This window comes from Phaseolus vulgaris, chromosome 1 (assembly GCF_051622355.1).
Source record: "Phaseolus vulgaris cultivar YP4 chromosome 1, ASM5162235v1, whole genome shotgun sequence".
NCBI lineage: Eukaryota > Viridiplantae > Streptophyta > Magnoliopsida > Fabales > Fabaceae > Phaseolus > Phaseolus vulgaris.
Window position 1 is genome coordinate 9755437 of NC_143498.1, and position 15329 is coordinate 9770765.

At 35.7% G+C, this 15329-nt stretch overlaps 1 protein-coding gene and 1 pseudogene across 1 annotated transcript; both read right to left on the reverse strand.

The window, feature by feature from the left end:
• Window positions 1–6939: 6939 nt before the first annotated feature.
• Window positions 6940–7789, reverse strand: LOC150029509 (uncharacterized). The gene is made up of 3 exons (XM_090295607.1): window positions 7661–7789; window positions 7476–7580; window positions 6940–7404 (listed from the first exon to the last, which is right to left on the reverse strand). Exons 1-3 carry the CDS (start codon window positions 7772–7774, stop codon window positions 6940–6942), a joined length of 684 nt encoding a protein of 227 aa, XP_090151733.1. The 5' UTR covers window positions 7775–7789.
• Window positions 7790–8802: 1013 nt separating this feature from the next.
• On the reverse strand, window positions 8803–15053 carry LOC150029510 (uncharacterized; annotated as a pseudogene).
• Between the last annotated feature and the right edge of the window lie 276 nt (window positions 15054–15329).

Consider the following 15329-nt stretch of genomic DNA (forward strand, 5'->3'; position numbering starts at 1 on the left):
AACATAAGTTTTAGAACTTAACCTGGTCGAATAGCTGTTTCCTTGGTGAAGAGACCCCAAGCTCCCCTTCGACCTCCACCGTCGCTGAACTGTAAGAGTCCCCTACTCCCATAGTGCTCTTAAATGCCGCACTCTCTCTGGTGTTATATGGGCTTCCTCCATAGCAACGCCTTCCTTTCCGTTAGCTATGCCTACCTCCTCGTTCCCCACATCTACCTCTTCATCCTTCACTTCAGCCTCGTTCCGATTCTTAGCTACGTCGGGTTGGGTTCCTTCTAAACTGAGATGCGAGTTCGCGTCTCCTTTAGTACCCACACCCCTAGTAAATACCCCCTTCATGCTTTCCGTCGTTGACAAGAGCCCGACACCGCCCGACATTTGAGTTTGAGCTAAATCGCGATTAGCACTGTGACGCGCATGAGTCTGAATGCAACTTCCCCTGCTCTGGGCCTCAGTGCAAGTGGGCCTGGACCTAGAATTACTTACGACCTCCACCACTTCTACTAAGTTGACCATAGAATGATGTAAAGCCGCACACGCATCGCTGACACGTTTTTGCGTGTCAGACACACATGTTCTCTCCGCTGATACTCCCTGCATACACAAGTCTTTTCTAGTGCAAGATATGTCCGCTGATACTCCCTGCATACACAGTTATGTTATATAATCTCCCATTAATACGAAATTCCTTGGAAAAATTTGCTTTACATGACTTCAGCAACCTAACCTGGCAAAGAGCATATTCTAGGAAATCCCAAGATAGAGTGGCTTCATCTATCCCCACCACCGTGGCTACTTCCCCCACAACTTTTGATAAACACTCTTTGCTCCAAAGTTGGAACGGCAAACCATAACGTCTGACCCACACTCTTTTATAGCTTACAACATCATGCACGAACCAAGGTTTGATGTCTGCAAAGACGCTATAAAACCACTCCCTATGTAGTTTCACCAGCTCTTCCATTCTTCCTTCCGCCTTACGGGATAAAAGAACTAGGTTGTCACCCAAATACTTCGTCTTAAACATAGACATCCCACCCTTAAGGCACTCCTCTTGCATCGATTCAAAGTCAAACTCATCCAACATACAACCGACCATACTTATGGTCAACCAAGGAAGAGACTGCACCCTTGTCGTTACACTAGGGCCACTCCACTGACCTTGTCCTGGTCTTTTCATTGCATCCGCATACGATTGTGAGCCAGAGCTATTTTTGGTCTTTTCTTCCTTCCCTCCTTTTTCCCTCCACACCTCCTTGTTCTTCCTCTGTATATGATTGTGTACGTCCCCCCCTTTTGCCTTCGCTTCATTAAAGTATAACCCGCCTCTTTTGCTTCCATACCCGTCTCTCCTATACCTTGGGAGATTAACATGAAGCTTCATATTTCCAATATAGCAACTATCTAAGTCCCTCTCCAGGCTAACAACATTTCTTACACCAAAAATTCTTACAAACCCGAATCTTCTGCCCCATCTATTCCTTCGCCTTGATATGAATATTTCCTTGACCCTAGCCCACTTTCTGAAACACTTCCAACATATCAAATTCTCCATGACTATCTGGGAAGTTGGAGAAGAAGAAGGTTGTGAAAGAGTTGGCATAAGACAGATTCCTTTGCTCCGCATCCTCATTCTGGAATCTATGAATGGTGTTATTTAACCTTCAACTTCAACTTCAATTTGTAGGCACCACCATGTTGTTGATCTCGTTGTCAGTGTCCCTTTCATGCAACATCTCTGTCACACATTGTTCCTCTTCTGCAACGTCACTCTCACATGGCATTTTTTTATAGTCTTATTTCAAATATTAATTAAAAAAAGTTATTTACAAAAAACTAAAAAAATAGAGAAAACAATATGATAGAAGGATTATTTTAATGTAAAAAAGACATACATTTTCTCATCTTTGATGTTAGATATAAAGAAATAAATTATAATTACATAAATATCAAATTATAGTACCAAATAATTATAAAAAAATAAATAATAATTGTATATAATTAAAATTTCATGTAGAATATCTATTAATTTTACAAATGTTTAGTAATTTAGATTACTAATAATTATAATATACAAATGCATTTTTCATCTTTTCAACTTAAATCTATGTTGGATACTAATAAAAAGGTTCATGCCAATAAATTATTATATTATACCAAATAAAATATATTTACACAATTGTGGTGATAAAATTACACGTATGAGAAAGGGTGATGAAAAAAATAAAGTTATCATGCTTTGAAAAATCCAAGCAAAGTAGACACAATAATTATATAAAAATTAAACACTTCCAATATGAATTGTATAGAACCATAAACAATTTTGATTAGAAATTAACAGTCATAAATTCTTACATGATAAATATTAAATAAATAAAAAAAATATCAAATAAGTAACATGTAAATGATTTGATTCTATGCAATTGGAAATTGCATTTCTTGAAATATAATACACTATTTGAATGAAATCGCACTATGTAATCAAAATTATGATGAAAGAGAAAGTAGCTTGGAGATTTGAATAAACTTGATGTATACTAAATTTTATAGTGAAACAAAAGTTGAGAGAACGAAAAATTTTGTTATAAAACAAAAGTTCTTCAAAACGAAACAAAACTAATGGTCAAAGAAAATATAGAAGATAAGTTTTTTTTATTTTACCTAGTTTACTAAGGATTTATGCAACTTGAAATTGATAGTAAGACATTACAATAAATAAAATATTAAAAAAAGTAGAAATAATCAAATGAATGTCCTAAAAACAATTTGATTCAATAAAATTGAGGTTCACATTGGCTCATCTGACCAATGACATCCCCCTGATGTTGTAGGAGTCGCACAACTCCCCTTTGTATTCTTGGAAGTGGCACTAACATACGACTAAAGCGACTGAGCACAATGTTGTTGTGATAGAAACTCATGTCGCAAATCTAGTCGCATCCATTTAGTCTCCTTTCTCATCTCCTCCATTAATTTTTTATGTATCTTACTCGTCAATTCTGCTTTGGTCTCTAGGGCGGGGGAGGAAGATGAGTGTCGTGGTGCAGCTTTGAAATATTGTTTAATTCCAACCCCTTTCTAATTGCACGTACACGATCACAGTGCTCAGGTCGTCTAATTGCTTCAATCAGGACGATGACCTTCAGGTACAAAATTATATTGGGAGATTTACTCAACCAAGGAATCATATAAATTTTTAATATAAATAATGCTTTAAAATAAATGCAAAAGAGGATAAAAATAACTTATAATTTTCTCTAAGACTATCTGTGATCGCTAAGAACTAAATGCACTCGACTGTATCACTCAGACCCAGTCCCCTATCTTATAGTGTTTATCCAGAATTGTGTTGGATGGTTATGTCTATAAGGTTAATATGGATTTTCTAGCCTCCGGATTTGGATATCCGTAGGCGTTCTGGATGTAGAAATTTGGAAGTCAGTGTATGTGCATTTTTTTGTTTTACATTTAATGGCATTTTATGATTAGGAACATGGTGAGGACTAGAGGAGGAGGATCTTCTAATGTGGATCGTGTGTGACCAACTGCATCTGTGAGAAGAAAGCGTGGTGGTACTCGTACTTCAGTTGCAAATGAGGAGTTTAAAGAGAATATTAAACAAAAAGAAGTGGAAATTGATGATGAAGGCTATGCAGGAGGGCCAGTGGATAAGTCATTACTAATTAATTATGAAAATCATGTGGCCAGACAATTATGGGATGGTTTGGTAAGTAATGAACATAAATTGAATGTCTTATCTATATATGTATATGTTGACTATTGTAGGATCGTGGTGAGTTAAAGGTCGTTTCTCATGGGAGAAAGATGAACAAGTTAGGATCACCTCATGAATGCATAGAGGCTGCAGTAGGCATGTTTGGTTTAAGTGGTTTGATCCATGAAAGTTATGAGAATTTAGGGCGAGGATTGCTTTGTGCATTTGTAGAGAGGTGGCATGCAGAGACAAACACATTTCATTTACATATTGGAGGAGATGATCATCACTCTTGATGATGTGTCAAATTTGTTGCATCTGCCCATTATTGGCCAATATTGACACACCAGATCTTAGATGCAGATGGAGCGAATGATTTGTTTGTAGAATTCCTACGTGTTGATCGTGGAGTAGCATATGAAGAGACACGACACTGTCAGGGAGCTCATGTGCGCTTGAGTTGGTTGAAGGATGTATACAAGCACGCATGCTCAAGGAGGTAGTGGACTATAGCTGCCAGAGCTTATTTACTTCACCTTGTTGGTTGCATTATCTTCGCTGACAAGAGTGCTACTTTGGTGAGTGTGATATATCTTGGGTTTTTTTTTTCAATTTGAGGCTGACTGGGGGATATGCTTAGGTGGCACCTGCGTTAACCCACATGTATAAGCAACTAGGAGATTGTAGCTACGGAAAGACTAGGCAATTAGCTAATTATGCGACATTGTTGTAAGGTTGGATTTATGTGTATTTCCCATCTATAGGGATGAGACGTGTGCAATCCCAATATTCTAAAGAGGAACCCCATTGTAGGATGTATGAACCAGGGAAAGTTACTTCATTTGTTGCTGTCTGATTGCAACTAGATACAGTGACACCAACTTGCATTCAATTTTCCTATACGACGAGCACAGGGAAGATCGTTCATTTGAGGGGATATCATTATTCTCTGGTTATTTGAGGCTTGAAAATTGGAGAGTTGCTGATGAGAATCAAATAAAGGAGGCTTTTATTAATGGAGGAAGAGGACATCCACCCTCACATTTGAAGTTCTTCCTTCTAGTCTTCTCAAAATTAAAAGAAGACATAAAATAAAGATGAGGCCCAAGCCCAAAGCCCAAGCCCAAGCCCAAGAAGGCCAAAGCCCAAAGAACCCAAGTCCATCCCATGAGGGGCAAGGCCAAGCTTTGAAATACTCTTGTATAGTTTTAGGAGGTGTGGTTATTAAATAAAGGAGTGTGAAAATGTAAAATAAAGTCACATTACCCATGTGACTTAGGAGAGTGGTGTAGGTGTAGTTTTTGGGAGGTGTCATAGTAGAAAAAGGTCACACCTCCCATGTGACTTGTTTTTAGTGGGAATTTCAAATGAGTTTATTTGAAATTTCCCACCTATTTTTCAGCACCTTAGGCTATAAATAGAGGTGCTTCCTTTGTAAAATTCAGATTGGAATTAATCTAAGAAAACTCTACTCAAATTTTGAGTGACCTTTGGAGAGCTTTTGGAGCCTTCTTCTCTAGTCTTATCTTGATGGATCAATGGAGTCCTCAAGTGGCGGCTTCACTCTCATCTAGGAGCATTCCACACTTCTAGTGGCGAGATCATCCATCCTCCTTCCATCTTCATGAGCATTCTCTTCTCCTTCCTATCTTCTTCTTCAATTGTTCATGTTGCTTTGTGTTCTTGAGTTTTTCAGTTTCGGTTTTTCTATTTTCCAGCACTATGTTCTGTTTGGTTCTTAATTCTGTTCGGTTCATATGATTTGTTGTTTAATTCTGTTCGGTCATTCCAGCTTTCATTCCCTTTGTTGATTCAATTTGACAATATTTGGTTCATCCAAATGAGTTTGGGATTTGGTACTAGTTTTTGGTGAGTTCTTGTCTTAGAACAATGATCCAACTCTAAGAAAAGTGCCTCTATATTTTCCAGCTCAAGGTGATTCCTAAGAATGTCAAGAATCTTGTTCTATGTGGCTAGCGGAATCACATCAGTTGCACTTGCTGGAATGTTTTCTTTGTCAGTATGAATATGTGTAGATGATCCCTCGACACCCATTTGTAGTTAAAGATGACGATCTCACTACAAATGAAGTGTACCGACGATGGTTACATTTCAATGATTGTGTCATACAAGATATGGACGTAGCACCTTATCTTGGAGCCTACGTTCTACATTATATGGAGTGGTTTTGACCGGTATCACATCCATATGTCATTGACATGACTGAGGATGATCGTTCTGTACTCATACCCTTAGAAGCACTGCCCATGAACCAGTGACAACACATCCTGAGGAGACACATCCTGAACATCTTAAACATCCTGCTCTAGTATGTATGAACCATTAATAACATTTTCATTTGTGTTCATTTTTGTCTAATATTATGACATTCATGGTTGTAGGGTATTTTTCATAGAAGTACACGGACATTGCAACCATTACTTAATCATGGTGATGGGGTAAAGAGCAACCTTGTGTGGGAAGGAATACAAGCAGCCCTCATGTTAGCACGAGGAACGACGGATGACAGAGTTGTGTATGTTAGGAGGCATTCACGTAGAAATGATTAATACATTAAGTATTATGACAATTGTTGTAATATTTTAATTTGTGAATCACTACAAGAAAAACTCAAATTACATACAACCAAAATTCGTATGTAAGACATAGTTACATACGAATTACATATGGACAAAAATCCGTATGTAAAACTGTCGTAGGTAATTCTTACATACAAATTTTGGATCCGTATGTAATTACATACGGATAAATCCTTATGTAAAATCCGTATGTAATTACATACACATAAATCCGTATGTAAAATCCGTATGTAAGTACATACGGATAAATCCGTATGTAAAATTCGTATGTAATTACATACAAATAAATCCGTATGTATTTACGTACAGATAAATCCGTATGTAAAATTTGTATGTAATTACATATAGATAAATCCGTATGTAAAATTCGTATGTAATTAACGGACAGACTTACATATGGACATTCTACACAGCAGTATCAGTTTTTTTGTATTTGGAAGCACCCTATATTTTTTGTATTTGGAAGCACCCCATATTCTACACCTGCATATATTCATCAACATTCCAGTACATTTTAGTTTTCAGAAGACAAATATTCATCACATTCAAAGTTGTCCATACATACAATACTTACTATTTCCAAATATCTAAAATGTATTTCATTAAAACAAAGTTCTAGAGAAGCTAATAATTATTATAATCTTCACCGGGTGAATTTTGTTGTTCATGATGATTACTATGATGTTGCACTTCATTTGACTGCTGATTCGGTTGAGTTGGTGGCGGGGTATTTGGCTGCTGAAAAAACTGTTGTGCTGTAACTGCTGCTTCAGGTGGTAGATATTGCATCATAAAATTTTGAAACCTTGCAGCCATGCGTTCAATATGCTGCCTAAGTTCAACAATTTCTTCTGAATCAGCCTTCTTATTACTAGAAGATGGTTGTGTTTCTTGTAGGTAGCGACTAACACAGTCGTCTTGACAATCAACACGACCAACCCCATATACTCGTCCTTTGTATCTTCCACCTACAGTTTCTAACCAACAACGTCTTCTCAATCTTTTCTCCTCAGGAGGATCTAATGGAGTAGATATTGAGGTAGATTGTGACTCAGATAATGCTTGAGACAATCTACTTTCAAAATCTTCCTATTAAAATGAAAAATATTTGTTATCATACTAATTAATGTATATAAAAAAAAAAGTTTAAAATAACTAACATGAGTCCGCCTTGATCTATCATCAACAAAATCTCTAGTGCTCTTCCGTATATGTGTTTGTTGAAACACTTCATCAACATGGACCGAGCGGCCAAGCTCCTCTATCTATAAAGAAAATATTTCATAAATTAAGAAGATAATAATCAATCATAAATTAATATAAAAAAATTATATGGAAATCATACCATACGAATAGCGTGTTCATGAACACTAATAGATCCTCCAGTGTGCAGACATCCACCTTTTTCAGACAAACGATTCTTTTTAGCTGTATCACATTTGGATCGATACACAGGCATGTTCCACTATTCAAGGTGGTTGTTCCAAACATTATTGCCAATCCATTTTGGTCGTTCACCTTCTTGGCGAGCATCTTTAAACATTTGTGAAAGGGTGTGAGAAGCTTTTGTATGGAAATTTTTGTTAAATTTTTCCTCGTTCTCAACCCTCCATGTGACCTTCCTCTGCAAAACAACAAGAATCATCAATCCAAATTGTAAAGTATAAAATTTTTAAAGGGAATAAAAAACAAGTATCTTAAAATGTTGAAAATATATACCTCGTTCACCCTTTGGGATTGCCCATGGCTCACCAAATTGTTGCTTGATGCTGACAGTGATGGCCTTTGATGCAATTTTTGATGGATAAACCCTAAATACCAAAACAAAGTTAGTCAAAATTATACGACAGTAATATTAAATCATATAAATTGAATTTTGTTATATTCTTACCCTCCCCCAACAGGCTGAATCAGAGGGCAATCACCAGCTGAGAGGACCTCGTCCTCTAAGTTATTCACTGCAGAAGCTGAGTGCGTCCCTCCAAGATTTGTATATGGGGATAGTGTAATATCTGGTGGGGTTGATGCATTAGAACCAACAAGTGGAGATGGTGTTGATGCAATAACATCTTGTACTGGTGGGGTGGATTGGGTAGCATCTGCTACTGATGGGGTAGATCCATGAACTGAAGAAGAAATAAGTGTATTGAGTTGACTGGATGATGGATTTTGGTTGTTAAATCGTGATAACAATTTTATCACATAATTTTTTTCCCTGTTTTTGGTTGTTACTCGGTGATGGTTGATCAGAACCTCCTGATGACATCTATATATATGGCATGAAATGATAATGAAGATTATATAAGTTTATCAAAGGAGAAAAATATGTTGAATATAGTTTAATAAAAAAATTGAAATAAACATGTAGAAATTTCATCAACAAACATAAACCTCTAATTAATTGGAGTAATAAACAATATGTTAACAACAACAATACAATACTAGTTCCTACAATAAATATTATTTGTTAACATTGGCTTCCTAAGTCTATTCAGAGCTAGAGATGTCAAAGTCATCTCCATATTCATCTTCAGTGTCTCCCTCTTCATTGTCTTCTTCCCATTCATTTGTTTCTTCATCTATCTGATCTTAAAATGATGATACATTGTTTCTGTCCACTTCTTCAAGCTCAACCTCTAAATCTTGTAATCCTGAAACCCTTTCAACTTTAATGACTTCATTAACATGACATTTCATCAACTTGATATGGCACTTCAACTTCTACATCATCAGAATCTATACTACCTCTGGGCTTCGTTTTGATTGCAACACACCAACCATGTTTGTCTCTGCGTGATGTTGGATATGGTACACAATAAACTTGTCGAACATTATGTGCAATGATAAAAGGATCAAATGGCACATATTTTCTATCCATTCGAATATCCACAATACCATATTTGGAATCTACTCGTGTACCTCTTGTTGATGGATTAAACCAATTACAGGAAAATAATACAACTTTCTTATTTGAGGTCGAAGACTTGTACTCCACCTCATACATGTGTTGAATCACATCGTAGAAATCATCCTCACCTCCTTTTGTAAGACCCTTTACATGGACCCCACTATTTATTTTTTTCTTTCCCTCGCTCCATGTGTGAGTGTGGAATTTGTACCCATTCACAAAGAACGTGTGCCATTCTTTTACACACCTTAAAGGACCAAGTGATAAATCTCTTAGGTGTTGGTTCTTGACATTTAAAGTATCTTTATGAACCTATAAATATATCAATGTCATTAAGTTTTTATGAAATGGTTAAAGAAGTCAACAAAAAGTAAATTATACAATTTCTAGATACATACTTGTGTCCTAAACCACAAAGGAAAATCTGCATGTATACAAGCCGAAGCATGTGATTTGGAAATTTCATTAGAATGTAAGAAAGAGATGTCAATATATAGGTGTCAATGCATTAGGTTAGCGATAACTTAATGGATGAATAACAGTGTTTTAAAATAATATATTGCATGACGCTTACTCAAGGTATGGTTTAACTTCATTACAGTTGATCAAAACATGAACATGAGCTGAGCTCAATTCTTCATCAGTTAACCAACGAGTGATCTCCCTCCCAGAATGACGTCCAGGTTGGTCAAAGACAAATAAGATTGATGGAAGCCTTTCACTTTCAATGTCCACTTCATTTCTACAATGTTGTGGTCTTAACATGAAGTTGTTGAAATAGTGTGAACAAAAATGAGTTGTCTCACGATGCAAATAAGATGCACAAATAGATACTTCTACCCTAACCTTATTTTTCACTGAACGTTTAGCATATCCCATGAATCTACAATCAAAGAAATTTGATATGATTGATAATTATAGTTCACATTAAATAAAGACTAATAACTCTTATTATTACCTTTCAAATGGGTACATCCACCTATAATGGACAGGTCCACCATGTTTTGCTTCATATGCTAGATGGACAGGGAGATGTTCCATACAATCAAAAAATTCCAGAGGAAATATTCTTTCCAACATACAAAGAATTATTGGAATGTTTTGTTCCATCCTAGTAAGGTCATCCTCTTTTAGTGTTGTAGAACACAAATCTTTGAAAAAATGACTTACCTCAATAATGGGATTTAGAACATGAGCTGGTAACGAACTAAATGCTATGGGAAGTAGGCATTCCATGAACACATGACAATCATGACTTTTCATCCCAAGCACCCTTCCCTTGTTCACATCAACACATCTAGCCAAGTTCGAAGAATATCCATCAAGCATCCTGAGATCTTTTAACCATTGACACACATGTTTAATTTCCTTTGTTGCAAGTGTGTAATTTGCTTTTGGCTTCAACATCTTTCCATTAGGACATGACTTAAGTTTCAAGTCTTTTCGCCTACAATACAAACTTAAGTCCATTCGTGCTTTGTCATTGTCCTTTGTCTTTCCAGTGACATTCATGACAGTGTTAAAGATGTTATCGAAGAAGTTTTTTTCAATATGATTATGTCTTAATATATTGTCTTTCCAGTATGGAAGATCCCAAATGATGCTTCTTTTTGTCCAATTATGCCACTCCCCGTAACCATGTAATCTTTGCACACCACTTTTAGTTACTTTAGGATAAATCTTTACTCTGTTCCAAACTTGTGTAGGTGTGAACTTAGTGGTGGAGGATGCATGTCAACTTCCCCCTTCTTGAACGCATTCTTGTTCCTCCTAAATGCATGATCATTCGATAAAAATCTACGATGCGAATCAAACCAAGAATTTTTCCCCCCATGATGTAATCTAAATGCCTTTGAATGCTCCATGCAATGTAGGCATGCCAATTTACAATGAGTTCCCCAACCAAACAACATACCGTATGCAGGAAAATAATTAATCGTCCACATTAACACTGCCCTCATCATAAAGTTCTCTTTCCTTGAAATATCGTATGTTGGGACACCACTCCACAATTTCTTCAAGTCTTCTATCAAGGACTCTAAAAATACATTAATACCCGCCTTTGGATTGAATGGGCCTGGTATGAGACAACTGAAAAACATATAAGGTTTAGACATGCACATTTCAGGAGTAAGATTATACGGGGTCACAATTATTGGCCAACATGAATATGGTGCATTTGATGCTTGAACATATGGATTAAAACCATCAAAGCATAAACCTAGTCGCACATTGCGTGCCTCCACAGAAAAATTGGGATAAACGATATCAAAGTGCTTCCAAGCCTCGCCATCACATGGATGACGCAAAACACCATTACTGCTTTTGTTATCATAGTGCCATGTCATTTGTCCCGCAGTCTGTGTTGAAGCATACATTCTTTGCAACCTTGGAATTATTGGAAAATAGAACATTGCCTTTACAACAACTGGTTTTTTGTTACTTGCTCCGGTGTTGTGGTGACGATACCTTGACTTGTGACAAAATTTGCATTCAAGCAACGCTCCATCATTTTTACCGTTATCATAGAAGAGCATGCAACCATCCACACAACAATCAATCCTCTTAGGCTGTAATCCCAACTTCGACACTAGCCTTTTTGCATCATAATAACTTTTAGGCAAACCTATTTTGGTTGATGTTGCATCCAAAAGCATTTTGAAATAAACTCTAAGCATTGGTTAGGAATATTCCAATTGCCTTTGTAAGCTAATAACCTGACTCACATTGATAATTTGGACTCTGATGTCCCTTCATACAATGATGTATTTTCATCCAACAAAAGCTTATAAAACCTTTGAGTTTCTTCGTTTGGAGGCTCTTCCATGTTATCTACATTTGGTACTTGTAATGACTCTTGTTGCCTAAGAGCATCAAACACGTGAATTTGAACTTGTTTGAGCACAAATGCCTCTGATTCTGCTAAGGCCAGATTCGATGCTCCACTAATTCATGGCATTCTTGTTTATCGTAGTTTAATTAATTTCAAATAATTTGCATGCCTCTTGGTTCCTTTAGATCTTCTATATACATAAAATCGATTGTGATAAACTTCAAATTAAACGTACAATTTACTTAGCACATTGGATGCTAATAATCTTTCTCTTCCTCTTTTATTTTTTTGCATTAATTGTTGTCTCTGGATATATGTGTCTCTTATTTGATATTCACCATTTTTTAGGGTTTAATCTGATTTCTTTTTTATGTTAAAGGAGGAGGAGGCACATTTTGCGATAACCCTATACCCGATTTGAGCCGTGGTTGGGAGGATTTGGTGAGTTGGTGGAAGAATTTTGTTCATTCCCGTGTTCACTGTGATTTCCCTGTCGCCATTTTTGGATGCCTGGTAATTATTTATGCATGGTAGCATGCTTTTAAATTGAGATTTCTGCTAGTTACAATGCTTTGAATCATGACAGGACCTAAGTTGTTTGATTCCAGTTTAGCTTTTGTTTGGGATTTGTTTCAAAATTGTATTAAAATATTATTTGGTGTAGTTCTAGCCTGTATCCTCTACAAAAATATAATGCAAGAAAGAGAAAATTAATTTATTGAATAGATTATGCTATCTAAATGTTGAATGTTTGTTAAGGGATACTCAATTCTTTTTCATGTACATTCCATTGATTGTGCTATCTGAAATTTCTGAACACTTTTTGTGCCTGAATCTTGCTTGATTTTGTGAATTGTATGTGACTTTTCAGCTGATAGAGGAGCTTAATTACGAAGGCTTAATATCTGATATTGATGGTGGTAAGTTAATTTTACACTCAAAACAATCAAAATTTCCTTTATGTGAAATTTTCACATTGCCATCACCACGTGTCTTGGACTCTTCGAGTTTGGGTTATGTACATTGATATGTTCCCTCTAATGCTAATTGCAACCTGGAGTCCAGTACAAGTGAAAGTGGTTTACTACCTTGTTTGATAGCAGAATTGAATATACTCATTTTCTGTTCTTCATTTATAGGCATTTTTTTTGTCATTGCAACTCAAATTCCTCAGAACATTGGTGTTGATGTTGTTAATCTTAATAACTTGATACCCTATTATTACAGATTCAACATTCAAGTATACTTATCATAACTACTTTAATAACGAGCATTGCAGGAAGAGATAGAAAATTCCTATAACTTACAATTGCAGCAGTCAAAGAATTCCCTTGATTGGTACAACCACGTATGCTTGATTGGTTAGATAGAGTTGTCATGAGGTCACATTAGTGGACACAGTCAGAATTTAACTCCTGTGTTTTTTCTGCAACTACAACAATTCTTTTTGCTTCTGGTGAGAGAAAGACAATTTATTTGAACCTTGCCATTCATTCACTATACTTAATCTGCTAGATTGTTTTACATTGCTCATCAACTAAGGGAAAATGTCTTGTGTTACAAGTTGGGAGATGGCAAAGTTTCTCACAAGGACTTTATATAGTGATATTTCTCTTAGAATTATTGTACAGAAATTAAAATTTATGGTTTTATACAGGAATGTGTTGTAGAATTCCAAATGATGGTTTGTTATTCAGAATGCATTTTACCTGTGATGATTAATTTCCTTTTTTACTCTGATAGTTTGAATTAAAATTAAATGAATTGTTTATGAAAATGTGTTATCGAAGCTTAATTTCACAATATTCCAAATGCTAATGCTAACGAGCAATGGTTATCTATATTGGTGATTAAATTATGTAAAATCCAGGAATATGATTAGCAGAACAAAGTTTCGCAACCAAATCCACTTTTTCCTTTTTAGTGGAATTTAATAGTGTCAGCAAACAATTTTCAAATATCATTTTGCCATCTTTTATATTTTTTAGAAGCTAAACAAATGTGTAATGAGAAGGAAGAATACATATACACTTATGAATGACTTAGGGTTGCACAATATCAAACCCAACTCACTACTAACCTTTTTCTTCTCTATATGAGTCAAACTTTATTTTATTCTCTAAGCCTAATTAAATAATTTTAATTAAGCCAAACAAATAAATATATTTTATTATTTTAATTTATTAACGATTGAAAATGGTGGTTGTTATCTCCTTCTATTTTAGTCACCGAATTAGTCACCATAAGTTTTTTTTAATTAAATATTTTAATTCATTAGCGACCGAAAACGATGGTCGCTATCACCTTCTATTTCAGTCACCGATTTTTTATAAAAATTTGGTCACTAATCTGGTTCTTGAATTTTGGTGACCAAATTTTCTGCAACCGATTTAGACACCGAAACTTTGGTTGCTAGTTTGGTTCTGGATTTTAGTGACCAAATTTTCTGCGACCGATTTGCGACCACTTTATAATTCGGTCGCTAAATGCTTCACGACTAGGGTTTTCGCTTCCATCTTTTTTTGGTGACAATTTCGGTCGCAGATATGTTTAGCGACCGATTATAGTGGTTTTAGCGATCGAACTTGGTGGTCGCTAAAAGTGATTTTTTTTGTAGTGCACCATGTCTTCCATAAACCTAACTTGGTAATCTTGTGACTGATTGTGTGCACCTCCAGTTATTCCCAAAGCCATGCAATTATCGTTATTATACAAGTCACCTTCTACCATGTCTTCCCCATGATCAGTCCAAATCCAATAATTAGATTTGAAACCATGTTTGTAGAGGTGAACCTTCACAAGTCTTTCCTCCAAAATTCTTGTACAAACACACTTACTACATGGACATTATATTCCCCCATCATTCTGATAACATTCTCTTTGGCAAGCTTTGGTTATAAACTCTTCAACTCCCAATATAAAAGACTCTTTCAAAGCACCTCTTCCTCTATAACACCTATCATACATCCATGCACGATTTGATGGAAACTGATTCATGTTCTGTTCATAAAGCAATTGACAAAAAGTGAATAATTTTTTAAGAGTTCGTGTTGCAAACGAACATGTAAGAGTTAGTGTTACAAACTCTGCCTAATTCAACCATATATGGATTTCCATAAGTCATCCAGATTTGGATAATGTTTTTGTTTCACACAAATTGGCTATTACAACATTTCATTACAATAACTATAATCAATTAACAAGCAACTACATCAATTAATAAGTATAATCAATGAAAATTGGCCAAAACAACTTGGAGTTATTGGATATCAA

Coding starts and splice junctions, on each gene's coding strand:
- LOC150029509 (XM_090295607.1), bottom strand. CDS start 7,774: ATGCCTGTGTATCGATCCAAATGTGATACAGCTAAAAAGAATCGTTTG. Junction 7,581..7,660: donor ATGAACACGCTATTCGTATG/GTATGATTTCCA, acceptor TTTTCTTTATAG/ATAGAGGAGCTTGGCCGCTC. Junction 7,405..7,475: donor ATAGATCAAGGCGGACTCAT/GTTAGTTATTTT, acceptor TCATTTTAATAG/GAAGATTTTGAAAGTAGATT.